Raw genomic sequence first — 27,516 nt, forward strand, 5'->3', positions numbered from 1 at the left:
GTTGTTTCCGAGCGCCAGGCTGCGGAGGGCGGGGTGCCGGGCGCCTGGGTTCTATTCCAGGCACGGCAGCAGCGGACTGGCAGAGCGGGTGAGCAGCTGTGGCTGGTCCCCTAGTTGGCATGTGCGCCCGTAAAGCTCTGGCCTCCGGTGGGGGGAGGAAGCTGCCCAGGCTCCAGGGCTATTTACAAGGCTTTTATTTCCAGTTCTAGAGCCTGCCCCAGTGGTGTCCTGGTCCTCTTCAGGCCCCTCCTCTCTAGTCTCCTCGCTCACAGCGTGTAGGGTTCCTTTGTGCAGGTCACCACGTGCTCAAGTATGGCTCTGGGCAGGAAGTGGCCTGGAGCATGACCCCTGGCTTCTGACCTCTGCTGCCAGGCTCAGTTTCCACCCCAATGTTAAGTTCCTCTAGTCTAAAGTATGATCTGTGGCCACCAAGGGGGGTGGGGGGGGTAGAGGAGAGATGGGAGAATGCTTCCCGCAGCAGAAGAGGCACAGGTATTGGGGGCAGGAGGAGGTGGGGAGCTAGAAGTGAATTCCAGAAATGGGCGGTGCAGAGGGGGGCGGGGCCTGCACTGGAGCGACTCCTCGGTGCACTTGGTGCAGGCTGTGCAGGCTCAAGGGCAGAGGCCCAAGCAGGGTGTTTGGCACATGACAGGCACCTTAAACTTTTTGACACTTATTTGTCAGGTCAACCAGGGATTTGGAAAACAGCTTAAACTCACAAAGCAGATGGTAAGGTAATACTGTTTCAATGCTTTATTAACAACTGGAAACAAACCCAATAAACTGGAGGTGATGACATCCCAGAAGCCCAAGAGGCAAGGGAAATAGTTTGCATTTTGTTTTTTGTGTATTTTTTTATTAAATGCATCTTAGCAAAAGTAGATTAAAAAAGAAAGGGTCAAAGCCCCAGATGTCAGCAGGGAGGAGGAGCAGACTCAGGGAGGCAGCCTCCCCCTCACCCCCACCTTCTAGGAAAGAGCTCAAAGGAGCTGCTGTTGCACCTTCACACACAGGCCTGAAGGCTGAGCCAGCACCCAGGTTCCCGGCCTGAAAGCCTCCCTGCAGGAATGCTTCGGTCGCCTAAGTCCCCCCTTTGCTCCAAAACTTGAATTCTGGGTAAGCCGTAACAGTACCATTCTCTCTCCCTACCTGGGGGGTGGGAAGCTGAAAGCACAAGGAGGGCAAAGTGTCACCTGGAGCCAGAGAACCTGAGCTTCCTGGAGCCGGGGCTACTGAGCAGCTTGGTCTGCCCACTGTTCAGAAGGGAGCAGGGCTATGCTGTGTGGCCATACTCCTGTGCTTACTTGCCCAGGGCCCAGTTAGCATTTGCACATTTGGCTTGATAAATATATTAAATTTATAAAAACTGTGGTCTCAGAGCTCCCATTATTCTTAGGCCTGGTTCAGCTCTACCAGAGAAGCTGTGCCCCAGAACTGGATAATGGGAGAGAGAATCTACACAGGCCAGGCTTAGGGCTGAGGCAAAGGTCCAAGGTCCTGCTCAGGATTGAGGCCTGTGGGGATAAATCCCAGGGATGCTGGGACCTTGCTATCAGAGCCTCTTACACTATGGAGGGGAAAGGGGAAAGGAATAGTTATTTTCTTTAAAAAAAAAAAAAAATCTCATATAAAAATAGATCCATTTGCAAAACAATTTCTCAGCCAGGAGGCTCCACCTCCCATTTCCTTGGAGACAAAGGGTGAGGTGTTGGGATGGTCACAGTACAGCCCATACTCCAGATGAGATGCACCAAAGCTTGGGGGAAGGTGTGAGCAGTGACCACGGCTCAGGAGCCCAGGCAGGTATAGAGAGTTCACAGAGGCAGAGTCATAAGACATGGCAGCAGGCTGGGGATGGGTCCCACAGTGTCTCTAGACATTGCCTCTCCACAGGCTCTTGGCCACCATAGAACAGATCAAGTGGTCCAGGTCCTTTTTGTTTTGGGAGGCCGTTCCCAGGAAGGTGCAGTAAGGGTGGGGCTTGCTCCCCACTTCTCTAGGCATGGCTCCCACGGTCACACCACTAGTAATAAATAACAATAACCAGGAAAGGGAACAGCAGAGCAGAGGTGACAGCAGTGAAAGGAGGGAGAGAGCCCAAAGGTGCACAAGCCCCATGCTGTTGGCAGGGCTCGAGAAACCACAAAAGAAAAGCACAAACCCAGTGAGATTGACCCAGGGGAAAGCCCACTGGAAAGGCAGGGGCTGGGAAAGCAGGTGGGGCCTCGTCTGAGACAAGGCCTCAGTGACAGAGAGGAGACACTTGGGGTTAAGGCAGCAAACACGGAGCCTGCTTTGGTAATACGACAGCCAGGCTGGCTGGGTGGGGCTCGGGCCTCCCTGCTCTGCCCTCTCCTGCTGGCCTCCCGGCAGCTGAAGCTGTGCTGATGGACATAGGAAGAGGGTCAGGGTGGTAGCAGCAGCCGCCCCAGAGGAATACTTCCGCGACCCTGGAGGCACATGCCACAGGACCAGACAGTCTGGGGCTCCTGGAGGAGCTGCTATGGCCGTAGGACCCAGCTTAGTTTGCACGGCCAACCAACTCCTTGGTTTCCTCCAGGATGGTGGGGACCCCCTCACTTTTCCTGGGCACCTTAGAAGGAACAGCAGTCATGGCGTTGTCCTTGGTCAGCTCCGAGGCTAGCAGAGACGTGACTGCACACCCGGCCTTCCTGTTGGCTGCAAAGAGGAGACATGAAAGAGCTTGACCACACAAGGCTCAATTTCCAATCCCTTTCCGACACTCTGGCAGAGGCTCAGCCTGAAGCCATGCGAACGAATGTGGCTGCACTCTCTGATTCAGGGAGGCCCCTATTTGAAAGCAGGAGGGGCGGGGATCCCAGAACACGGGGAAGAGATTTTCTCTGTGCAGAGAATGTTAAGGGCAGGGTGCAGGCAGGAGAGCGAGCCTCGCTCGTGCTTCCCTGGGTGGACACTACACGGGTGTCAATGCAGCCAGCCAGCCAGAACGTGGAGCCAGTCTGCTGTGTAACTTAAGGAGAAATTAAGTACTCAAAATGTGTGTTCTCATCACAGGGTTGTTGGAGTTAAATAGCCCCAAGGTTAGTAAAAGAGTATTATTTTTGTTTTCCTGGCAGCGTCCAGGGATCCTCCTGGGCCAAAACCATTTTCAGCCAGCCCTGCGGATGGCTGGCCCCAGCAGAGGAGGGCCTGCTGCAGGCTGCCCGGGGGGACTCCTGCAAAGAGGAGCACAGCAGCGGCCATGCACTGCCACCACATGCACATCACATTCCCCAGTGTTCCCCGAGCCTTCCTTTCCTCTCCCCATGCCTACATCCTAGCTCTTTCCTGTTTCTTCAAGGGCAGCAGCTGAGATACGCATGCCAAGGGCCCTACAAGGTATGTATGTATGGGGGGTGTGGGAGCGGGTGGGTCATGAGAGCTGTCAGGGAATGCAGAGCTGGGGTCAAGGAAGGCCAGGACCGCCCCCCACAAGGCAATCTCAGCCCAAAGGGCTAAGGGATTGTGAAGCTCCAGTTGTCATCTTAGGAAGAAAAGAACCAATCAACCCACGGGTTTCTGTTCTAAGACTCTCGTGTTAATTTATGGAATGAAGATACTGGGACCATAAATCTGCAGCACAAAGGCAGTTCCTTGGGACTGTGCCCAGCTCATGCTCTCTGCCTCTTCCCATGCCCTACAAGCAGCAGAGAGAGACCACATGTACACAAAGAGCTGCCTGCCGGGGCTGAAAGAAGCCAGACACGAAGGCCACATGTGCTAGGAGTCCCATTTCTATGAAATGTCTAGAATGACACATCCAGGGAGACAGGAAGTAGATTTGTGACTGTCAGGGGCTGGGGGAAATGACTGCTCATGGCGATGGGGTTTCTTTCTGGGGTGATGATGATAATCTGGAATTAGGTAGTGGTGATATCTGCACAAACTTGTTAAAATACTGAAGTACATACTTTTTAAAGGGTGAATTTTAAGCATTTGATTTTATCTCAAACCCCACTTGCTGGCTCGTGGGCAAGATGACTGAAGAAAGCAGCGCCTAAGGCTTAAAGCAGGGCCAGTGAGAGGAGCCCAGAGCTCTAACAGGAAGACGGCAGGGCTGGGGCAGCTCCAGGACATGCACGTGAAGGCGAGGTCCAGAGGAGGTGGCGAACGAAGCACCCAGAATACCTCTGCCTTGCCTTGTTTAGACCAGCAAGAAGCTTTAGACAAGACAGAAGCCAAACAGGGTCAGTAGGCCCAGCTTTTCAGCGGGGCTGTCAGCTTCTTCAGAAATGTGACGCAGCACCACTGTGTTCACACGACAGAGGCCCCCCGACAGGTCAGGGAGCACACGGCATGCCCACAGGTTACCAATTTATAGGTCTCTTCCTCCTCCAACTCCTCCTCCCAGGGGTACACAGGACTGTCTAACAAGAGGAGAAGGAACAGTGAAGGCCCTGACTGACCAGCTCAAGGGCTTATCATCTGGTCTGGGGGAAAGCATGTGACCCAGACTCCAGGCCTTACACAAACCGCTCCTTTGATTAGGAGCACTTGCTATGGCCTCAGTGACGTACGGGGGAGGAAAAGGAGCCCACCAGGGTGTGACTAGGAAGGTAAACAGGGAGATGCTTCTGTCTTCTTCATCTCTCTAGCCAAGTCTTCCTCGTCTCCACTGAGTTTCTGCTTTTTCCTGAATTATTCCCTCCTCTAGGACCCTACTTCTCAGGTCCAGAAAAGCAGTGGCTGGATGTCACTTGGGTGTTCTTGTGCATTCAGTCCCTAGCAGTTGAGGAGGCACTGCCAACTATTTATTTGTGTGTGACTAAATAGATGTGTTTGTATTGAAATAATTTCTGACTTCAGACCCCAGAGGAAAAAGAACACTGGGTCTTCAGAGACACCTCCCGGGCAACATGGGAAAGTCAGAGTTCAAGTCTGGCATGTCTTATGTTATATCTCTTTGGTTTCTTCCTCTAAACTAAGAGGACACTGGTTGTACCTCATCAAGCATTGTTTCTAGGTTTTCTAGATTCCAAAAGATTCTGATGCATTATAGATTTCACGAAAACTAAGAGTATGTGGGAAGAAGACCAAAACTTCCCTGTTAAGCCTAGGAAGTAGGTATACTAGGAATGGCCATGATGCGGCCTATGGTCAGAATTAGATACAAGAATGCTCTTGTTGGAACTGGGAAGAGAATCAAAAGAACTGAAGAATCTGGTTTCTACTCTGTCTTCAGAGCCACAATTACACTCAACAGTTTGTTCTGAAAGTGACTTTTCCCTTCCTTTCCTTAGCTTGAGTACTTGAGACTATTGAAAAGTAGCCATAGAAGCAGATACATAATTTGGCTATATTAGATAACTCACAAGAGAAGGGTCTCATAGTCTGTGGGGGAAATGGGAATGATCTTGAGACACTGGCCAAAGCTCTCAGAAGCCACATTCCTAGAAGTTCAGGTGGGCTAGGATAAAAACACTAGCAAAAGCCACCAACCATGTATTCACAGCAGCACAGATGAATTAGGAAAAGGTCAATGATTTGGAAAAAGACATCTATAAAATACAGGCTAGAAACTGCTACTGAAGAGGAAGTGTTAATAAGCTTCCTTAGGGGAGAGGAAACTGGGACAGATGGGGCCTTCATTACTGTCCTAGAGAACTCATTACTGTCTAAAAGTCACCTAATTATAATTCCTGTCCTATTTTTTTTTAAAGATTTTATTTATTTATTCATGAAAGACTGAGAGACAGAGAGAGAGAGAGAGAGGGCAGAGACACAGGCAGAGGGAGAAGCAGGCTCCATGCACCGGGAGCCTGATGTGGGATTCGATCCTGGGTCTCCAGGATCGCGCCCTGGGCCAAAGGCAGGCGCTAAACCGCTGCGCCACCCAGGGATCCCAATTCCTGTCCTATTTTTACAAAAGTGGAGAGTATGTGGTGGTGTAGCAAATATTCTTCACCTTCTATAGACAGGTAGTCATCAGAAAATTCTCATACCAACTGTACAGTGTTTAGTGCTCTCTTGGCTTGAAGGTACGAACGAATACTTCTGGCCTCCACAGAGGAGTCACTGTCCTTTCCTTCCATCAGTAGGCTTAGTGGAAACAGCCCTGGACTTGGAATCACAAAAAGAGGCTAGAGTTCTAGCTCAAGCGCTAGCCAGCTCTGTGGAGCTGGGCCACATGAGCTTATCTGGGTCTTAACTGCTACCCCTCTGTGCAGAGGTCAAATGCTAGTCACCAGAGGTCAGTCTTTAGAGGCTCTCCAGACTTGAGGTTCTGTTAATGTAGGTGGAGCTTAGAGGGAAGGAAGGGAAGAAAAAGACCAATTTCTTTCCTTGACTTTTTTATCCCAGTGAGCAGATGGCCGGTATAGAAGAGGCCGCAATTCAGACATGGAAATAAAGTTGAGTCATTAAAACCACACGCTGACTCAATCATCAGCTTGAAATAGTAGCTGTGATACAATCACATGGATTCTTCTCTTTGACACTCGAACCATTGTTCTCCCACACCCTGCAGATCAGAGCAGTTCACATGTCACTTTTAATGAACCAGCCCTGATAGTAACTCTCCTCTTCCAACTCCTCAATGGTTCTTTGTACACTACTCTGTACCCTGTCTAAACTCCCTCAGGTTTCCAGAGCCCAGATGACTTTTTTTTTTTCCTTTTTTACACATTCCTTTAAATCCTATGGAAAAGGCCAGTGTCTTTGAGGCAGGGACAGCCAGCTGCCTGGGACCGAGGGCTGTGAGGCAGATCTGCTTGCTCGGGCTGCAGTTTTTTGGCTCCAGGCAATTGGCTATGAGGAACAGTCAGAGACGGTCAAGCAACGAGTGGATGAGCTAAGTCCAGCAGCCACTAAGGGAAACCCGCAGCCTCTATAGTTTGAGAATGGGGCCTTCTGAGTCCAGCCTCTTTCTGGTCTTCTCTTAATCTTATTGTTGCTGGACAAAAAAAGTTATTAAAGTTGGAAAAGACCCAGGAGACCATTTTAGTCCAACTCATGAAGAAACTGAGTCCCCAAAACTTGTCTAGAGTACCCTAGGCAATATCAGAGTTAAGACATGACTTTGGGTCTTTCAATCTCTACCTAGTCCGATGCTCTTAGCATGTTACTGTGATGGAGCCTCTTCGTTTAGCGCGAGGCCACATCACTTCACAGCACGTCAGTGTACCACCTAAGCAGCATACCAGAGTAACCAGAAAGTTCTCCGTGGAGAGATTTTCCCAGATTATGTTCAGCCCTGTTCTGTGAACCCAGAGCCCAGAAAGATTAGGTTATAGGATAGAACCAATTTAAAAAAGTATGTAGTTCTCTGTTTCAGTATCTCCTAGTATCACTCTCCTATTCCTCCTTGCACTGAGAAACAGCACCTTGACTAATTCAGATCCTCTGCTGAAAAGTTATGTTCCAATAAAATCCCTGCTTCCTCTGCCTGTGAGTCCTGGTTTCCTACTTGAAAAAGCAGAGAATGGGGCCTCCCCTGCAGAGGGAAGCCATTGATGTCTGGCTGTCTGTATACAGGAAGCATCTGGGATTCTAGTACAGTTTCATAGGAAGAAGCTTAAAAAGGGAATTCCCCGCCAACAGTCTGATACATGCTGGCATTTAGCTGAGAGAGTGAATGGTGAGATGCAATAAACTTTCGTTTGGCTAGAAATGCCTAATGGAAGGCCATATCACCTCATATGGGGGGTAGAAAACATTCCCATAAGAGTCTCTAAACAAAAGAAATACTACTAGCTGCACTCTCTACCCAAACAACAATCTATAATACTTAACGCACTATGCCAGGAAATTCTAAGCCCATCATAACCACCTCTCCTCCCACTACACAGCCTGTTGTCAAGAAGATGTCAGAAAATGGGGAAGACTTGTAAGTAGGTTTCTCCTATTTAGGGAAGGTTCTGGAGGCATACAGAATTTCCTGGAGGCATATGGCAATTTTCCTCTGGGAATTGAGAGTATAGGCAGAAATAGACCATAACCTTTGGGACACTAAACTGATGTGGGTGAGCATGCTTTCCACCCTTGATCCTGAGGACCCCTGTCTAGGCAATGACAGTAACTGTAAGCCCTATAGATACTTCTGTGTTAACAGCTCAGCCCTGGTCAAAGCAAGCTACCCAACTCCTCCTTCCAGTAATCTTAAAGCTCTTAACAAACAGACCTACAGAATAGCCCAGCCAGGGAACAGGGAACACAGCTTGCACTCTCCTGAAAGTAGAAACCTTTCATGACCACCTTTTCTATTATTTCCACCCTTCAACCCAGGAAAGAAGCCATCACTCCTAGTACAAAAGGGCCTTCACCAGCCACAATGGTGCAGGTCCACCCCACCTGAGGGACAGTGTTGGCTACAGTACCTTCTCCTTGACTAGTCTCTTGGCCACTGTGTGCTTCCTTCCTTCCAAGGAAACTTGTCCACTGATTCTTCCCCACACTAATGTCTGGATCATTTGTCCTCCTATCTCCATAATTATTCTTAGAGGCTCTGGCTCAAATTAATCCATTGAAATCTTCTGAGGGTTGGGAGAGGAGGTTGTGGGGGAATAGATGGGGAAGACAAAGGTAGTGCAGGCTACCTGCACCCAAGGAAAAAGTAATTCTTGGAAAGAGACAGTTCTTCCATTGAATTGCTACTCTATGTTATTACATCTGAGGATAATGATGCCTAACCTCCTCTCTGGATCTTTTCTGCTTGTGAAGTTGAGGGTAAGGGCTCCTGACGTCTTATTTCTTCCATCCAATGTACGCTTTTGTATTTAGCTCAGTTTATGTTCATACATGCAAACACCCACCCCAATCTCTGGGCCCTGCACCACGGTTCACTTGTTCCACGATTCTTCTTCAAGAATGGGGAGAAATGCAGTAATTATCAGATGTCATAGGTCTGCTATCAGTACCTGAAAACCTAGTTCTCCAAGTCAGTGCTTTCTAACATAGGAGGAAGAGGACTGGACAACCCACTCTTGATGCAGGGACTACTGTGAGGAAGTTCCTAAACCCTCTGGGCATCTTTACCTGTTCTTCGGCCCAAAATAAGCAGGACCAGGAGCAGCAAGACCTCACCCCTTCCACACTCAGGCTGGGCTCCATCTGCTTACTTACCCTGACGGGGTCCTCTTTTCCGGCGGAATGCTGCACCTGTCTGTAGAGCTTCCAGAAGACTGTCCATCACACCGGTCTCATCGCCCTCTGTCACAAAGATGGAGATGTAAGCTCTTCAGCTTGAGCAGCATATAGCGTTGAGCCCCATACCAAGTGTATGACTGTTGCCTGGCTTTGCCCTCACCCATGGTGGCTGAGGGCTCAGAGCAGACCGAAGGTTCAACCTCAAGCCTCATAGCCAATGTTTTTCTTTCAACGACTTTCAAACAGATAAAGTAAAGTTTCACTGAAATATCCCAATTCCTTGCAGCACCCTCCTTCCCATCCCAACTGGGACTAGCACCGAAAATTGTACAACTGCCCAATTCGAATTCCAGTTTAAGCACAGACAGGGATTATGAAATTAATATGCTACTATATTACTTGCTTTCACTCCAGTTCCTATAAACATGTCAGGGAGAGCATGGTTCCAGTTTCAGAGCAGGGCTGAGGATAAAGAAGAGACCCACCCCCATCAAGACTGAATTTTACTTAAGTACTGCCCCTTGTGGCTGCATCTTCCAGAAGCTAGCTCAGCCTGTACAAGAAGCATCTTGGCTGGAATATAAAGAGTTAACGTAGAGTCCTCCTTCCAGCCTGGCTCTGTTTCCATGGCAACAGCTCAGGGTGTTGAAATCTGAAACTGAAATCCCAAGGAGCCTGCAGGCTGCTTGCTACAGGGTTGGGCTCACTGCTCCCAGCGCCACCTGCTGGCTGAACATCACTAGTACAGCTGACCTACATTCCGACCTCATTTGCTTGCCTTGGGGACCAGGGCCAGGGTCAGGTCTCGTTGTACTACCAGATGACTGGGTGCAGCCATCATCCTGCATGTCAGCTGGACTCCACCTTTCCCTGATGCATCCCAAACAGTACCTGGGGACAAACCCCGGCCAGCAAGAGAGAATGGGGGAAGGTAAAGGATACCTGATGTGAACAGTATTCATAGAACAAAATGTGTGGCTTCTATAGAACTAAACAACTGTGGGACTGCTTCCCAGAAAAGTGTGACATAAAGAAAAAATGTAGGCTGTTCAGCCCCTTCAGGGTCGCTGACCTTACTACAATAGGAGCTGCCAAAGGAAAATCCTTGTGAGCAAGAGGTGCTAGAACAGCTCTGGCCTCTTGTGCTCAGCAAAGCACTTTGATTCTCGCCAGACTTGGCAGCCTTAAGAACCCATTTACTTAGATGGCTCTTAGTCCCTCGGGTTCAAGAAGGGTGGCATCAGCTCAGTGCCATGTACCATGTATGCTATATTTCTGCTCCCCACAGAAGGAACAGACAGAGGGGGTGCAGGGCATCAGCAGCAGGAAGGCAGCAGAGACAGGAAACAGAAGGCCAGTAATTGAGCCCATATGTTTCAACAAAGACATGCTTCTGGTAGTGAAACATTCTGCTGAAGAAAGAAGAGAGTGGCCAGCTCCCATGCCCCCTTCTCCGGAAGTTCAATCCCTTTATAATCTGATAGGTACACGCAATTGTGTGTACACAGCATGTACAACTGTGCTGAGATATCGAGCACACAGTACTTACTGAAAAGAAGCAGAAAGAGAGGGCAAGCTACCAGTAAAAGGAGCAAGGCCAGGAAAACATTTTGGGGGAAAAAAATGAAAGGTTTAGTAGAGGGTACAAAAACAGGCTGTAAGAATATTTGCCAGGCAGAAGAGTACATGTTACTGTAATACTAAAACCACTGGGGGAGATGAGACATAACACAGGAGCTGGCAGAGGGAGAAGGGCCAACCACGGAGCACTGGAATGTGCATCCAGGGGAGCCGAGTGAGGCCAAAGCGCAGCATCAGGCTCTTGGAGGTAAAAGGTTGCCCACAATCTTTTGCCAGAAGTTGAGCTCAGGTATGAGCTGTTGTCTTTGGACTCGAGATTCTAGGCAGAGAAGCCCTAGCCCTTGTCTGCTTCTCACCTGCATTCATGTCTATGAGTTGCTCTCTCTTCTGTTGCTTCTCGAGCCGCTCCTTCTCTGCCTTCTCCTTGGCTAGTTTCGCTCGCCGCATCTTTTCCTCTGTCTCCCGCCGCTTCTGGTTTTCCTTCACTGCTTGCTGTGGAGGGAAACACAACAAAACACGTGGGCGTGTATACACTTATACATACATGCACCCAATACCCACCCTGTGAACCCAACCAACGTGAAAAGTGAGAAATGTCCACAAAAGATTCCATCGGCAGGAGTCCCTGGCTCACCATAAACATATTCTTAAAGTTGTGTAGATCCATGAAGAATTCTTCCACAGTCACCTTCTTGGGGTCAAAGAGGAAGTACTCTCCCAGCTCCTTATAGAGGGTCTCCATGTTGCAGTGCATCATCCGCAGCTTGTTATACTGCTCCTGCGCGTCCTTCACAAAGCTGTGCGGCCAGGAAGTCAAGGCCCAGGGCTGGAAAGCAGACCCACTTCTCTAGCCCCGAGGAACCCTCAGAGATGCACACTGCCACACCCGAAGATATGCAGTACAGCAGTGTTTGTAAGAGCAAAAGCGAGAGGCAATCTAAATACCCTAAACAGGGGAATGGTCAACCATAAACCATGGTCCACCTACAGAAGAGGAGGTTTTGCATACCCTGCTGTGGAGCCAGGGCTAAGAAACAGTATGTGCAATAAGCAATCCAACACAGTTTTTGTTTAAAATAAACTCATGAGTTGAGAATCAGGAGCCCAGCCACAGAGGTTACCTTTGAAAGGGGAAAGAGAAGAGAATGTGTGTGTGTGTGTGTGTGTGTGTGTGTATGGTGGAGATGGGACAGAGAGTCAGGGATCAGCAAGGAATTTGAGTCTAGCTGCATGACGTCCTGACCACAACAGTGAGAATGCTTTCAAGAACTATATATTTAATGAAAAGAGGTTTTTTTTTTTTTTTTAATATATTTTTAAAGAAGGAAAAAAACTGTCTATCACCAGAACTATCCTGCTGTCCTCCCCCTAGGAAGCTTTCTTTCCCTGCCTAGGATGCAATTCCCTCCTTGTAAGAAAGGATATAGTCATTTTTTCAACAAACTTGTCTCTCTCATCTGTGGCAGCTGGGAAATTCTGAACATCACGTTCCACATCAGAAATTTGTTTCTTCATCTGATCTAGGTTCTTTTGCAAGTTTTCAGCAGAGACTAAAGGAAACACAAAAACAGAAAGCAAGAGTTTATTTCCAGTTCCAAGACGATCAGCATCTGCTCTTCCAGGCACAGCGTCAGTACACACAGAGCTGTACCTCATGACTTTAGCTCTGGCGTTCTCTCCTTTAGATGTTTCACACATTGCAGTTTTTATCTTTCCAGTTAAATCATACATAAATTACTTGATGACTGAAACCTACAGCCTCCACAAGAAGAGAGGCTTCATTTAATTTAATAAGAACCTGTGATCTTGGTCTCCTTTAGAGAGCAGAGTTTGGGAGGAAGGAGCTATACAGAGAAATACAGAAGGGCAGAAATCTGTTCCCGTTTCTACTAAATGCTGTTTTTTGTGTGCCTCGATCAGGATGGTAAGGCCTGATTTTTGTTAATCTAGTCCATGCTTTTTTTTTTTTTTTTTTTTAAATTCCATGCTTTCTGAATAAAAAGAACTGCTGATCTAGACTAAAAACACCTACCTTTCTTACAGTTCTTTTTTAGTGTTTGGTGTTTCCCTCAGAAGGGAAAAGTGTTTTCCAGTTCTATACATGAAGACCTCCCTTCTGCCTGATAATCCTCTCCTCTGTGGCTTTGACATCAGGCCTACACCTCTCCCATTCCCACCTAAAATAGGCAGAACTGAAAATTATCTAAGATCTAGACTGTGTCTTATTTCCATCCTAATGCAGAGATTTTGGGGGCCTGGAACAGCCTTCTAGTTTCGCCCCAACCTGCCCCACCTCGGCTGGCTTTCTCCACATGGGCAAGCTCATCTGGAAACTTCAGGACATCAGGATAGTCATTCTCACACAACTCAGCTAAGAAGTGCAACAATGTCATCTTCTGATCTGTGGACTTGGTGTCTCGAAGCTGGGGCGGGGTGGAGGGGAGAAGAGGAGTAACTTGTTAGTCTGGACATGCCCAAGACCTGAGGCCCATAGCAGTTTGCCACACTGTACTCATAGAGGCCAGCTGCCTTCCCTTCTGTTGTTCTGCTCTAACCACCTGGCTCACCTTACAGAGGAAGCTGATGTTGAAGCCAAAAGCACCAGCATTTCTGGAGCCAGCATTCATATAGTTTCCCACGAGCAAGGTGATCTCCAGAAGGCTAGAGAAGCTCTCACTCTTACGTAATTCCTCACATGCGGCAGTCACAGAAACAATCTCTGGCTTAATATTCTCCACTTGCTCACTAAACTGTAGCTTGAAGAGGATGGCATTGAGGCGAGGCTGCAGGCGGGGCACAGTGCCCATCTGGTGGGGAAGACAAACAGTTCCAGGATAGCCAGCAGGGAGAGGGCAGATCAAGAGAAACATACAGGCTTGAGTCTCGTATGGGAGGCTGGGAGTTCAGAGTACTGCGCAGAGAGAGACAAGTTCAAAACAGACAGGAGGGGAGGAACAAGTGCCCTGGCTGCTCCAGGAGAAGGAGCGGGCGACAGAGTCAGAGAAGAGCTTATTGCCACAGGCCTTACTCACCACCACACCAAACTGCTCTGACTCAGCTAGGTCATCATATTCATCTTTCAGTTCGGAAAGCATTTTTAACTGCTCTGGCTCTGGCATTTGCTTAATGAGGTTCTGAAAGAGAGAAGGGACTGTGTCATATGCCTTTGTGTCATGTGACAGCTTGAGCCTCTTGTCAGTCTCCCACTCTGCCCAAAGACCACAAAGAAGGAAATGGGGTAGGGGCTGGGGGGTTGGCTGAGAGGCAGCTAGTAAGATGGCAGGACTTTTGAAAAATAATACCAGAAATAACCCAACCACTGGAGAGATGGACGCTTACCCAAAGCCAGCATTCTGTAAAGCTACAGTCCTAGAGGACCTCACCCTCTAAACAGATGAGGCTTGTGTATTGTGACATCAAGAGCCAGCTCCTGCAGAACAATCTTGCTCCTTACCTGGATCATAGACTCAGTGAGAACACTCTCGTTCACCTCCAGGATGACATTCTTAATCTCTTGATAGGCCATGCGAAAGGAACCCAGAAAGATGGCTGCCGGAAAATGAGACACAAAGCCATATTCTTCTCTTTCTCCTCTCCCTTCCAGCCTATTCTACAAACCTCTGCTGGACTATATGCCTAAGAGTATTCATTTCAAGTCACTCTAGAAACCTCCACCAGCTCCCCACTGCCTGTGTAGTTAAAATCCAAGTTCTGGAGTCCGGTGTCTCAGATCCCCACCCTCCAGTTTCCTCTCTTATGAAACCCCACACGCCAGCTACACTGCTCCAAGCACCACATTCTACAAACACTGTGGCTCCTGGCCTTCGCTTACACAGGAAGATTTTGATCTTCTCTATCTAGACATATCCAAGATATTCATCCCACTCTATTTTCAGTTCCCCACTCCCATGACTCTATCCTCAAAGCTGCCACTGCCTTCAAATGCTCTGGTTCTTAAATTGCCATCTCTCGTTCCCCAACAAACACTTTCTGTTTCCCAGCTCTCTCACTCACTAGCCTCTACCAACGGCCCCTCAACCTCACCAAAGCAGCACTCGCTTTCTCTGGTGTGAGCGCCAATCGTTCCATTTTCTCCAAAGTTCTACTTTGCTTTCTCTATTCACCCAGAGCCTACAGTCTACAGCTTCGTCCCATCTCAGCCATTACTGACATTTCTATTACTACTATTCCCATTCTTGTTTCCTTCTCCTTCCAGTTCCTGGTCAGTCCAGCCATGTCACCTCTCTCCTTGCACCTGAGTTGATGAACCCTGCTGGCAAAGACTCTGTAGATCACGGTTCATCAATGTGGAGTGGCACCAATGATAGTGGAGGGCTCAGTGCTGCCTAGCAGTCCTTCTGTGCATCCCTGTTCTGTGCTAGGCCCTCCTGGAAGCTCCTCCAAAGTATCCTCATGTCCCACCACTTCCGATTAAAAAAAAAAAAATCTTGTTCCTCTTCACTGAAGAAAAAAACAAACTTGAAGCCACTGGTCAAATTACTTCCTAAGCATTCTTTTATGCACTGGGGGCTCTCAGCCAGAGCCAAGCCAGAAAAGGCTTGGGTAAGGACTATTTGGGATTATCCAGAAGAAAACTTGTGCCAACATTTATGTAAGCTTATCAGCAACTATACCCATGTACTCATCTTTTTCTTCTATTTCAATAGAACAGGTGGCCCTGAGGACCAGGGCCTTCAGCATATACACATAATCAAGTTTCTACTATCTTAAAAACAAAAAACCAAAGACCCTGACCTGATAATCCTCTCTAATTACCAACTTCTTTCCACCACTCTACAACGTTCTAAAAATACAAAAGTCTGGGTAGCCCGGGTAGCTCAGCAGTTTAGCACCACCTTCAGCTCAGGGCCTGATCCTGGAGACCCGGGATCGAGTCCCACGTGAGGATCCCTGCATGGAGCCTGCTTCTCCCTCTGCCTGTGTCTCTGCCTTTCTCTCTCTGTCTCTCATGAATAAATAAATAAAATCTTTAAAAAATAAATAAATAAAAAATAAAAATACAAAGTCTATTCTCTTCACATCCACAGCTCTCATCTATTTTCTTGTCCCCAGAGTTAATGAAAAGACCAAAATTATTTATTAAATGTCACACACGGTACCTTAAACATAATCTACATACGTGATCTCATTTAACCCTGTTCATAATATCCTGTATGTCTGTATTATTTGCCCCATTTGACAGAAAAGGAAACTAATACTTAAAGTTAAGCTACTCAAATCCAAGGGCACACTGCCAGTAAGGGCTGGAAACAGGATTTAAATACTAAAGGATTCCAGAGCCTCTGTTCTTAGTCATGCTATACTGAAATTTTTCTTGCTAAGGCTACTCACTTTCTTCACATCAGATCCAAGGGATTCCTGTCCTGTCCTGATTTTACCACTTTCGTCTTTGTTTGACACTACCGACTACCCCCCACTTCTTAGGACTATGCCATACCATTCTTCTTGTTGCTCTTTTCCAGTCTTTGAGTTCTCTACCCGCCCGCCCTCCTTCTATTGCCCCTTAAATATTAGTGGCCTTCAAAGCAAACTCATGGCTTCAGCTATGACTCCTATGCTACCTCCTCAATTCCCACCTCTAGCCAAACCTTCCTCCTGATTCCTACACCCAAATGCCTAATACACTCATCCTTCTGGAAGAGTCCCATAGGTACCTTAAATTCTATCCTATAAGTAATCATTCCTACCCACCACCCTGCTGCCTCTCATTCATGTCTAGTACTCACCATTCTTGTCCCAAAAGGCATTTTGCTCCTGGCTGGATTTTCCTGTTTTAATAAATGGTACCACTCTCTACAGAGTGATGTAAACCAAGGAAAACATCTCCCTCACCCCTCAGCCAGTCATTAAGTTCCATTTCTATCTCCTTAGTATCTTCTGCATTCCTAGTCATTCTCACCATTTTAGTTTCAGGCCCTCATTACCTCTCACCTAGTTTAAAGCAAGAACATAACTCATCTATCTGCCTGGAGTCTTCCTGGACCCTAGCAATCCAACCTCAAAGTCACTGCTCAAGTAGCCTTCCCCTAAGTTACACAGGGCGTATTACTCATTTTTGAGATTAAAATCCTTTTAATAAATTCCAAAGCTTTCAGGATAACAGATACTTCTTAACCTAAGCCTGTCAGAATTCTCTATAATTTAGCTTCTATGGGTTTCTTGAAAGCTGCTTTTGTCACCACTCCCCCACATACATACATCCTTTATTCAGCTGTACTCAACAACTTGCAGTTTTCCATCAGCACAGTGTCACTTCGTGCATCTATGCCTTCATACATGCTGACCCCTCTGCATGAAAACAGCCCTCACCCTTCACTTCACTCATGACTCATCGTCCTTTCAACTCAGTTTAAGCAGTACCTCTTTTGGAATGCCATTCTCCCTCCAATATTCCCCCTATTCAATTCAGATGCCCCTTTCTTGGTGCTTTCATCGGCACCCTAGCACACCTCCATCACAGCACTTAGTCTGCGTGGTTATGTTATTTACTTTTCTGTCTCCATGAGATGCATGCTTCCTGAAAACAGGGACTATGACTTATTCAGCTTAGTGTCCCTAGCACATAAGAGGCACTTAATAATAATTTCTGAATCACTAAATCACATCTCCTAGGCCATCCCTCCTCTCTAAACAAATCTCAATTCTCTTTGTGAGTTGTGTTTTCTATGTTGTTATCACCCAGCTGGAAAGAACTATGTACTACCCAGTCTTGTATCATTTTCTAAAATAGGAGTTACTCATGTTTTCTATTCCCAGAGATAATCTTGAGAACTATCTCACATTACTTTGGTCTCCATAAAAGGACTTACCCACAGACAATATTTAGTAGTATTTGTTGCCAATGATCTAGGACTATAGAACAAAGAATAATGTAAAGGCTTACTGTTATCATTCTATCCCTGATTTTACTTATGGGTATGTATACCTTGGCCAAGTCACAAAATCTAAACTTAAATCTCATTTTGAAAAATGGGTACAACCGCCACATTTCAAGATTGTGAATGGGTTTTTATGGAATATATACCCTCTCATCTCTGGAAAACCTGTCTCATACGTGCCTAACAGAGACTGCAATATGGCAGAACCTCAAATATTTGTTGAGCAAATATTTAAATCTCTATTACTCAATATAAAGGAGATCAACAGACAAACAAACAAAATCAACATTCATCCTGATCAAGTAAGTACTACCTATACCAATTTTGCAGAAGAGAGTCTGATCCTAGTTTGAGAAGTACAGGATTTACATTATTTATTCTAAACCACAAAGTTGTTTTAGATTTAAGTGAAGGCAAACTAGTGCCTGTATTTGAAGGAAGTACTTAAAAGAAAGTTAGAAAGAAAGAAATGCACAGTGGCTACAATATTCTGTGGATGCAATGGAAACAGTAAGGGCTTTGAAATTAAAAAAAAAAATCCGAGGTTCAAATCCCAAACCTGTCTTTCCTTACCTAAAATTCCTAAAAGTCTTAAATGCTGTATCTAGTTTTAAGGTAAGGAATAATCTTGCAGTGCTACTGAGGAATTAAACAAGATACTGGAAATTCCCTATACATTGCCTGGCATACATCAGGAACTCAACAAATCAAGGGACCCTGGATCTACCAAAATTAAGCTTTTAGAAGAACCCCTTCAACATTTCAAATAGTTAGGAATCACAGAGTCACTCACAGAGATTCTGGGCCGTCTTTGAATCCAACACCTTTAACTCTTTTACTTTTTTCTTTTGCACAGATTTTTTTTCTTCTCCACCTTCCTGATCCTTCTTGGCTAGTAAAGAAAAGATTAGAAAAGCATGATTAAAAAAAAAAAAAAGAAAGAAAAGCATGATTATGGACAAGCCACATTTGAGCCTTACTGAACTACTGTACTAGCCTGGAATGACTCCTCACTTCCTCTTAACAATGGTTTCCCTAATTGTATTCCTTTGCTTTAGCCCTCCACTCTTCTATTACTGATACCCCCCCAACTATAGTCAACATCTTATTCTCCTTTCTTTACCTGTTATCAATAACATTTTCCCACCTACAACCTATTATTTGCTCACAGAGCCTTCTGAGGGACCAGACAGTAAATATTTTAGGTTTTGCAGACCGTATGATCTGTTTCAACTGCTCAACTCTGTCACTACAGCATGAGAGCAAAGACAATATACAAGTGAAATAGCCTGAGGGATGTAGTTTGCCAAACTGTTACTAGAGACTTCCACCATGTTATCCTCTTGTGTCTATTAAAAATTCTATTTATCTTTCAAGCTCCATCATGAACAGGAGTTCTCTATGAAATTTTTCTTTGTTTTAAAGGTTTATTTTAGAGAGCAAGAGAGTGTGCCCTGTGTGCGTGCAAGTGGGGTAAGGGGCAGAGGGAAATCTGCTTGACAGACTCCCCTGAGCCTGATGTGGGACTCAATCTCATGACCTATGAGATCATGACCTGAGCAGAAACCAAGAGTCAGATGCCTAACAAACTGAGTCAAAAACAAAAACAATGGAGTCACTCAGGTGCCCTTATTACTTAAAAAAAAAAAAAAAAAAAGATTTTATTTTTAAGAACCTCTACATGCAACATGGGGCTTGAACTCACAACCCTGAGATCAAGAGTTGCACACTCCACTGACTGAGCAAGCCAGGAGGCCCAACCCTCTGTTACTTTTTAAGTGTGTATACTTTACCATCCTACCTAGATTTTGAACTTCAAGAGCATAGACAGAGTAATATTTTATTATCTCACTCTCTTAGCAACTAGCATGACAGGAACATTCTCTAAAAAATGGTTGACACTGGCTATTGAAGGGGATTGGGAGGTAGATAGAAAGGGAAATAGGAATGTTCTGGACAGACAGAATTGTACAATATTCTGTCCTATAATATAACCTGATATCAACTCTTTTTAGGAGGCTCAATTGGTATATCTCCCCAAGGAGTGTCCAAAAATGGACAAAGCTAGTTGCTTCTAAGGAGAGGAGGAATGAGGTGCTTAAATATGGAAGCGGAAGGAATACTTTTCAACACAAACTTCACACTGTTTGAATTTTAAATCATACAAAAAGTATTACCTGGTACAAATAAGAAATAAAGCAAACAAAAAATTTACATGGCAAAAAGTATCAAGAACTACTAAAAACACTCATCCTTTGGCCTGACAGTCCCAATCTAAAGAAGGAAAATTTTAAATACATGAAGATTAGGTACTTATCTAAACACTGAGCACCTATTATCGAGAATCTATGTGTATGTGCCTGGTTATTCTGGGCACTGTGAACAAAGCAGAGGAGTGCCTGGGTGGCTTGGTCAGTTGAGTGTCTGACTCTTGGTTTTGGCTCAGGTCAATCACAGGATCCTGGGGTGGGGGTTTGGGATCCAAGCTCAAGGCAGAGTCTGCTTGTTCCTCTCCCTCCATCTCTGCTCCTCCCCTCACTTGTGCTCTCTCTCTTAAGCAAATAAATAAAATATTTTTTTAAAAAATAACTGTGAACAAAACAGATATAGATTCCTGTCTTCATGGAACTCATATTCTAATCAAGAGAAAGAGACAATCAGTTAATACTTAAATTACTGTATTAGCTAGTCATAGTTCTGTGAAAAAATCAAGTAGAGAAGAAATGGGGCTTTAATAGGGGATGGATTATACTTTAGAGGGATGAGGGAAAGTCTTAGAATATGACTTCTGAAAAAAGATCTTTTAGAAAAAAAACAAAAACAAAAACGGCCTTTTAGGAAGAGACAGCACAAGCCAAGGGAGTATCTTTAGGGAGAAGAGGACTCATTTCATTTCGGGCAGAGGGCACAAAGAATACAAAGGCCCAAGAAAGGAGCATGCCTGGTGAGCTCAAAGAAAAGCAAAAGGATCATTATGGCTGCAGGGAGTGAGGGGGAGGTGAGGAAAAGTCAGAGAGGTATTAAAGACGGATCGGATCATATAACAAAATGGAAATTATGGGTGGTCAGATTAAAATGGAGAGTTAAAACATCCAGACTGTATCACAAAAACTTAGAAAAAGGGAAGAAGAGGGCAGCCCGGATGGCTCAGTGGTTTAGCACCACCTTCAGCCCCGGGCCTGATCCTGGAGATCCGGGATTGAGTCCCGGGTCGGGCTTCCTGCATGGAGCCTGTTTCTCCCTCTGCCTGTGTGTCTCTGCCTCTCTCTCTCTGTCTCTCATGAATAAATAAATAAAATCTTAAAAAAGAAAAAGAAAAAAGAAAAGAAAAAGGGAAGAAGAAAAGTAAAGCACTCATTTTATACTGGCAAAATAGAAAGATACATAATCATTACTGATGATTAAAAAACAGACTCAGCTTTCGTGCTTGGCAATAAGATAAAAATAAATATAAGGTACATATACAAGAAAGAAAGGGATGAAAAGGTCCCTTTGTGGAAGATGTAATTCCATGCAGTAATTCACAACAACCACTAGACTAATGAAGAACTACAAGAACCTGTAACTCAGGAGGGCTACAGAGAAAAGACAATCATCTGTAGAGAGGCTGCTTTTAGACCACAGGCTGGAACGATGGAAGGCAGAAAGAGCCCACAGCGACGCCCTGACTGAATACAGACAGGCCCATCAGGTGACCCACCTTAAAATATCCACTAACCCATGGGCTATCCACAACCAGACACAGCTACCAAAAAAGTGAGAATTCCCTATGTCGGCCATATTTCCTCACCTTCCCTCTTGAAAAACAGCCTGCACCCACTACCTCATGGCAGATAGCCTCTCCTCTGTTATCCTGTTGCTCCCTAGCAGTACATTCAATAAACTTCTCTCACCTCTCTTCTGCCTCCAGTGAATTCCTTCACTGCCTGTGCCACCAGCCTCAACCCAATCAATCATTGCCCCAGTTTTGGGAACTCCTCTCCAGTCAAGACAGACACCACAATACAGCCTTATCAGCTCTACCAAAATGAACTAACCTTATGTAGAAGAAATACAACTGTTTTAAAAAGTGGGGAGAGTAAAGGGACCTAAATGAAAATAAAGTTTCTATGCTTCACTTGAACTGGTAAAAATATCAGTATCATCACACCAGGATAAATTATGTATGCATAATATTATACCTAGAGCAAAACCCAAGCAAACCATACAAAGTGATACAATCAGGTATTATACGTTAATCAAAATGGAATCTTTAAAAATATTCAAAGAAACCATAGGAAATTAAGAAAAAAGAAATAGAGGAAGCAAACTGAAAACACAATGGCAGACTTAAGCCCTAACATTCAGTAGTTACCTTTTTTAATTAAAAAAAAAAAAAAAAAAAAGATTTTATTTATTCATGAGAGACAGAGAGACAGAAAGGGGGGGTGCAGAGACACAGGCAGAGGGAGAAGCAGGCTCCATGCAGGGAGCCTGACGTGGGACTTGATCCCGGGTCTCCAGGATCAGGCCCTGGGCTGAAGGTGGTGCTAAACCACACGAGCCACACAGGCTGCCCATCATCACCTTTAATACAAATGATATAAATACAACAACAGAGATTGGCTGTAGGTTAGGTGCCTGACAATTAGCTTTAACTTTTTGCTTGCTGAGGCATCCACTTCAAGGACATCTATTTCCATATTGCCATCTCTACAACTAGTTTGAGAGCCAGGCCACCTACCCATGAAGTCTCCCTTTTAGAAAGCTCCAGGTAACCTAAATAATTGTTTGAATGACCCCACTTTTTCCTTCCTGCAATTTAATTCTTGCTTTTATGTTTTAAATTTACCAACAGAGTAAACCAGCAAAACCCTTGGTACCCTACCCTTGACCCCAATATATGCAGAACTCTGGGGGCTACCTTTCTCGGTCTCTGTCTCTCTCTCACTGTCTCTCTACCAGATACTTCATTGTACAGTCCAAGTGTGTTCTGCATCCTCCAGGACCTGTAGCAATAAATATTTTTTCAAAGTTCCCTGATAACCATTGCTGAAGTGCATCTTATGGTCATTAAGAACCACAAGGGTTCATTCAGCTACAGCACTGGGTCTGGTCAGGAAACTATGTGTGGGGTCTCCCTGCATATTTTCCTGTGCTACAGGTAGTGGGGGAACAAATGAGTACCTCCTGGCATTCCTTGATGACAGTGATACTGACAGGCTCAGATGGACATAAAACAATGGACAAGTAGATTAATAAAAGACCCAACAATATGCTGTCTATAAATTTACTTCAAATACAAAGATAGAAGTAGGTTGAAATTAAGAGGCTGAAAAAAGATACACCATGCAAACATTAAAAACAAAACATCATCTATAAATTACAGGTAAGTAGAAGTTAGGGCAAATAAAATAACTAGATACAAAGAGAAAGGAAAAAAAAAAACAAAGAGGAACATTACATAATGATTAAAGGATCAATCCACTAGGAAGACATAACAATTCTAAATGTGTATGCACCAAACAATAGGGCCCCCCTCAATATAAGAAACAAAAATGGATACAGGTGAAATGAGAAACTGACATAGCAAACCACAACAATACTCCAAGAAATCAATACCCTCTCTACTCTCAGTAAGGGGTAGAACTAGTAGGCAGAAAATCAGCAAGGATACAGAACAAATGACTGTGACACTCCATCAACAGGTTTAACTGAGGTATATGAAACATTTCACCCATCAAGAGCAGAAAAAAATTTTTTTCAAGCGTCCATTGGACATTTACCAAGAAAGATGGTATCTTGGGTCATAAAATAAACTGCAATAGATTTAATGAATTGAAATCAGAGTATGTTCTCTAACCATAATGGAATCAAACTACAAATCAATAACCAAAAGATAACAGGAAAATATCCAAACACTTGGAAACTAAAGAACCACTTCTAAGTAATTTGTGAGTCGGATAGAAAGTCTCAAGAGAAAATTTTAAGATACACAGAACTGAATGAAAATGAAAGTACAATACATTGAAACATATGGGATGCAGCTATAGCAATGCTGACAGTGAAAATGACACACCAAGTTTACATTAGAAAAGAAGAAAACTCAAGTCAGTAGTCCAATTTTCTACCTCAAAGAATTAGAAAAAAAAAAACCAAAACAAACCCAGAGCAAATGGAAGGAAATAAAGAATTTAAGAGCACATATCAATAAAAATGAACACAAGAAAGAAAATCTAATGACTGAAAAAGGTGCTTTATAAAAAAATCAATAAAATAGACTCCACCAGAAAGTTGCTAGAATTCAAGAATTCAGCAGTCACAGCATATAAAATCAATGTGCAGAACTCTGTTGCATTTCCACACACCAATAATAAAGTAGCAGAAAAAGAAATCAAGGAATCAATCCCTTTTGCAACTGCTCCAAAAACAGATATCTAGCAATAAACCTAACCAAAGTGATAAAAGACCTGTATTCTAAAAACCACAGAACACTTGTGAAAGAAACTGAAGAGGACACAAAGAAATTGAAAAATATTCCATGATCATAGATTAGAAGAACAAACATTGTGAAAACGCCTATATTACCTAAGGCAATGTACACATTTAATGCAATCCCCCTCAAAATACCACCAGCACTTTTCACAAAGCTAGAACAAATAATTCTAAAAGCTGTATGGAATCACAAAAGATCCCAAATAGCCAAAGCAATCCTGAAAAAGGAAAAGAAAACTAGAGGTATCACACATTCTGGATTTCAAGCTATATTGCAAAGCTGCAGTCATGGAGACAAAAAGAGACACATGAGACAAAGAGACATGTAGATCAATGGAAGAGAATAGAAAACCCAGAAATGGATCCAAAACTATATGGTCAGTTCATCTTCGACAAAGCAGGAGAGAATATCCAATGGAAAAAAGATAGTCTCTTCAACAAATGGTGCTGGGAAAACTGGACAGCAATATGCAGAAGAATGAATCCGGACAGCTTTCTTACACTATCCACAAAAATAAATTCAAAATGGATGAAAGACCTAAATGTGAGAAAGGATATCGTCAAAACTGTAGAGAACACAGCAACCTTTTGACTTTGGCTGCATCAACTTCTTACCAGACACATTGTTGGAGGAAAGGGAAACAAAAACAAAAATGAACTAGTGGCACTCATCAAAATATAAAGTTTTTGGATATAAGGAAACAATCAACAAATCTAAAAGGCAGCCTACAGAATGGGAGAGAAGATATGTGCAAACAACATATCTGATAAAGGGTTAGTATCCAAAGTCTATAAAGAAATTAAACTGAACACCCCAAAAAAACAAATAATCCAGTAAAGAAATAGGCTAAAGACATGAATAGATACTTTTCCATAGACAACATCCTGATGGCTAACAGGCACATAAAAAGATGCTCAGTATCACTCATCATCAGGGAAATACAAATCAAAACCACAATGAGATAACACTTCACACCTCTCAGAATGGCTAAAATTAACAACATAAGAAACAACAGGTGTTGGTGAGGATGTAGAAAAAAGGGGAACCCTCTTACAGTTAGTGGGAATGCAAACTGTACAGCCACTCTGGAGAATAGTATGGAGGTTCCTCAAAAAAATTAAAAATAGAGGTACCCTATGATCCAGCAATTGCACTACTAGTTTTTTACCCAAAGGATTTGAAGAGATACATGTCTCCTGATGTTTATAGCAGTATTATTACCAACAGCCAAATTATGGAAAGAGCCCAAATGTCCATGGACTGATAAATAAAGTAGATGTGGTGTATATTTGAGACACACAGACACACACACACACACTCGAATATTACTCAGCCATCAAAAAGAATGATAACTTGCCATTTGCAATATGGATGGAGCTAGGGTGTATTACGCTAAGTAAAATAAATAAGTCAAAGAAAGAAATACCCCATGATTTCACGTATGTGGAATTTAAGAAACAAAACAGATGAACATATGGGAGGGGGTAAAAAAAAGGTGAGAGGGGAACAAACCATGAGAGAACATTAGAGACTCTTAATGATAGAGAACAAACTCTGGGGTGGAGGGAGGTGGGTGGGAGATGGGCTAAACAGGTGATGGGTAGTAAAGAGGGCACCTGTAGGGCAGTCCAGGTGGCTCAGTGGTTTAGCGCTGCCTTCAGCACAGGGTGTGATCCTGGAGTCCCAGGATCGAGTCCCATGTCGGGCTCCCTGCATGGAGCCTGCTTCTCCCTCTGCCTGTCTCTCTGCCTGTCTCTCTCTCTGCCTCTCTCTCTCTCTCTGTGTGTGTGCCTCTCATGAATAAATAAATAAAATATTAAAAAAAAAAAAAGAAAAAAAAAAAAGGAAAAGGAAATCTCCTGGTCCAGAAGGTTTCACTAGAGAATTCTATAAAACGACGAAAGAAAAATGAATGCCAATTTTATGTAATGACAGAAGGGAAACTTTCTACTTCATTTTATGAGCACCACTGAACTGTTTACTTTAAATAGTTATCTTATGCAAATTTCACCTCAATAAAAAAATTAGTAATTAACATATGTAAAATCAAGGCTCAGCTGGTTAAGTGTCTGCCTTCAGCTTGGGTCATGATCCCAGGGTCCTGGGAGAGCCCCATATAGGTTTCCCTACTCTGTGGAGAGTCTGCTGCTCCATCTCCTTCTGCCCCTCTGCCCTTCCACTCATGCTCGCTTGCTTGCTCTTGTAAATAAATAACATCTCAAAACAAAACAAAACACAATACATAAAATCACAAATCAGTGAAATGTGAATATGAAAAAAAAAAAAGAAAAAAAAAAGAAATGTGAATATGGGTTGTATATCAGCTAATAATATTATATTGATGATAAATTTCCTAAATGTGGTAACTGCACTGTGGTTACGGTTAGCAAAAAGAATAGTCTTACATGTGGGAGAGGCACGGTATGTCAGTACTTTATCTCAAACTGTTCAGTTAAGAAAAAAAAAAAAAAGGAAAATATTCACAGCACCATTATTTGTAATAGCCAAAAGGTGGAAACAACCCAATGTCTATCACCTGATGAATGGAAAAACAAAATGTGGTATATCTAAAGCAATGGAATATTTTTCAGCCATAAGCAAGAATGAAAAGCTGACAAAGGCTACAACATGGATCAACCTTGCAAGCATCATTATTAGTGAGAAAACCAGACATATAAGGGAATATAATGTATGATTACACTGATACAAACTGTCTAGAACAGGCAAATCCAGAGAGACACAAAACAGATCAATGACTCCCAAGTTGGGGGAAGAGAAGGTGGGGAGTGACTGCAGATGGATTCAGGAGTTTCTTTTGTGATGAGAATGTTCCAGAATGAGATAGTGACAGTAGCTGTACAACTGTGTGATACTCAAACTGTGGAACTGTACACTTTCAAGGTGGATTTTTTTTTGTTGTTTGAGAGTTCCTAATGTTTTAATTTTTAAAAACAAGTTTTGGTTGTAAAAAGGATAAATTTCACTGAACTAGAAAAACTCTCCACCCAGACTGATTTTCTGAGGGTAATCAATATAGAAATGCTTTTTTAATGATTTAAAAGTAATTGTGTCTAAGACCTTTTAGAGTTTACTAGTAAGTGAGGCAGCCTGTGTTTCTTTTTCTCTGCTTCATTTTAGCCACAAGATGGCTTTGGCTGCTGATGCAAAGGGAGAAAGGAATATACCAACATGGTAATGAAGCTTGAGGAGGTTAGTCTCAAAGGAGAGGCAATACACATACACTTGCTCTAAGTGAAATAGTTTGTGATAAGTAGATGTTGGTCTGGGTTCCCTTTTAACTCGAAGGATTTCTATCTGCGTGCTTGGTTTAGTTAACCTTTTTTCTTTTTCTTTTTTTTTTTTTTTTAATGGCTGTTTAGTCTTAAGTAGTATCCTGTTGAATAAGTCTATTTCCACTAGTGTAATATGAAAGACGACACAGACAATATGTAATCA

The 27,516-nt window shown here is 44.0% G+C and overlaps 1 protein-coding gene across 3 annotated transcripts in view; it reads right to left on the reverse strand.

The window, feature by feature from the left end:
• Window positions 1-730: 730 nt before the first annotated feature.
• DIAPH1 (diaphanous related formin 1) overlaps window positions 731-27,516 on the reverse strand; it is a 97,613-nt gene continuing 70,827 nt past the window's right edge. Inside the window, exons 19-29 of one of the 3 annotated variants that reach the window (XM_038530400.1) lie at window positions 18,379-18,477; window positions 14,141-14,235; window positions 13,719-13,820; window positions 13,254-13,493; window positions 12,980-13,109; window positions 12,112-12,236; window positions 11,321-11,485; window positions 11,043-11,178; window positions 9,082-9,168; window positions 4,333-4,388; window positions 731-2,679 (exon numbers count right to left, since the gene is read on the reverse strand). In XM_038530400.1, the coding sequence (XP_038386328.1) occupies window positions 2,641-2,679; window positions 4,333-4,388; window positions 9,082-9,168; window positions 11,043-11,178; window positions 11,321-11,485; window positions 12,112-12,236; window positions 12,980-13,109; window positions 13,254-13,493; window positions 13,719-13,820; window positions 14,141-14,235; window positions 18,379-18,477 (1,274 nt within the window). In that variant the 3' untranslated portion in view covers window positions 731-2,640. The remainder of the gene's footprint in view (window positions 2,680-4,332; window positions 4,389-9,081; window positions 9,169-11,042; window positions 11,179-11,320; window positions 11,486-12,111; window positions 12,237-12,979; window positions 13,110-13,253; window positions 13,494-13,718; window positions 13,821-14,140; window positions 14,236-18,378; window positions 18,478-27,516) is intronic. The other 2 variants (XM_038530398.1, XM_038530399.1) reach the window with 2 other exon arrangements.

Source organism: Canis lupus, chromosome 2 (genome assembly GCF_011100685.1).
Source record: "Canis lupus familiaris isolate Mischka breed German Shepherd chromosome 2, alternate assembly UU_Cfam_GSD_1.0, whole genome shotgun sequence".
Lineage (NCBI taxonomy): Eukaryota > Metazoa > Chordata > Mammalia > Carnivora > Canidae > Canis > Canis lupus.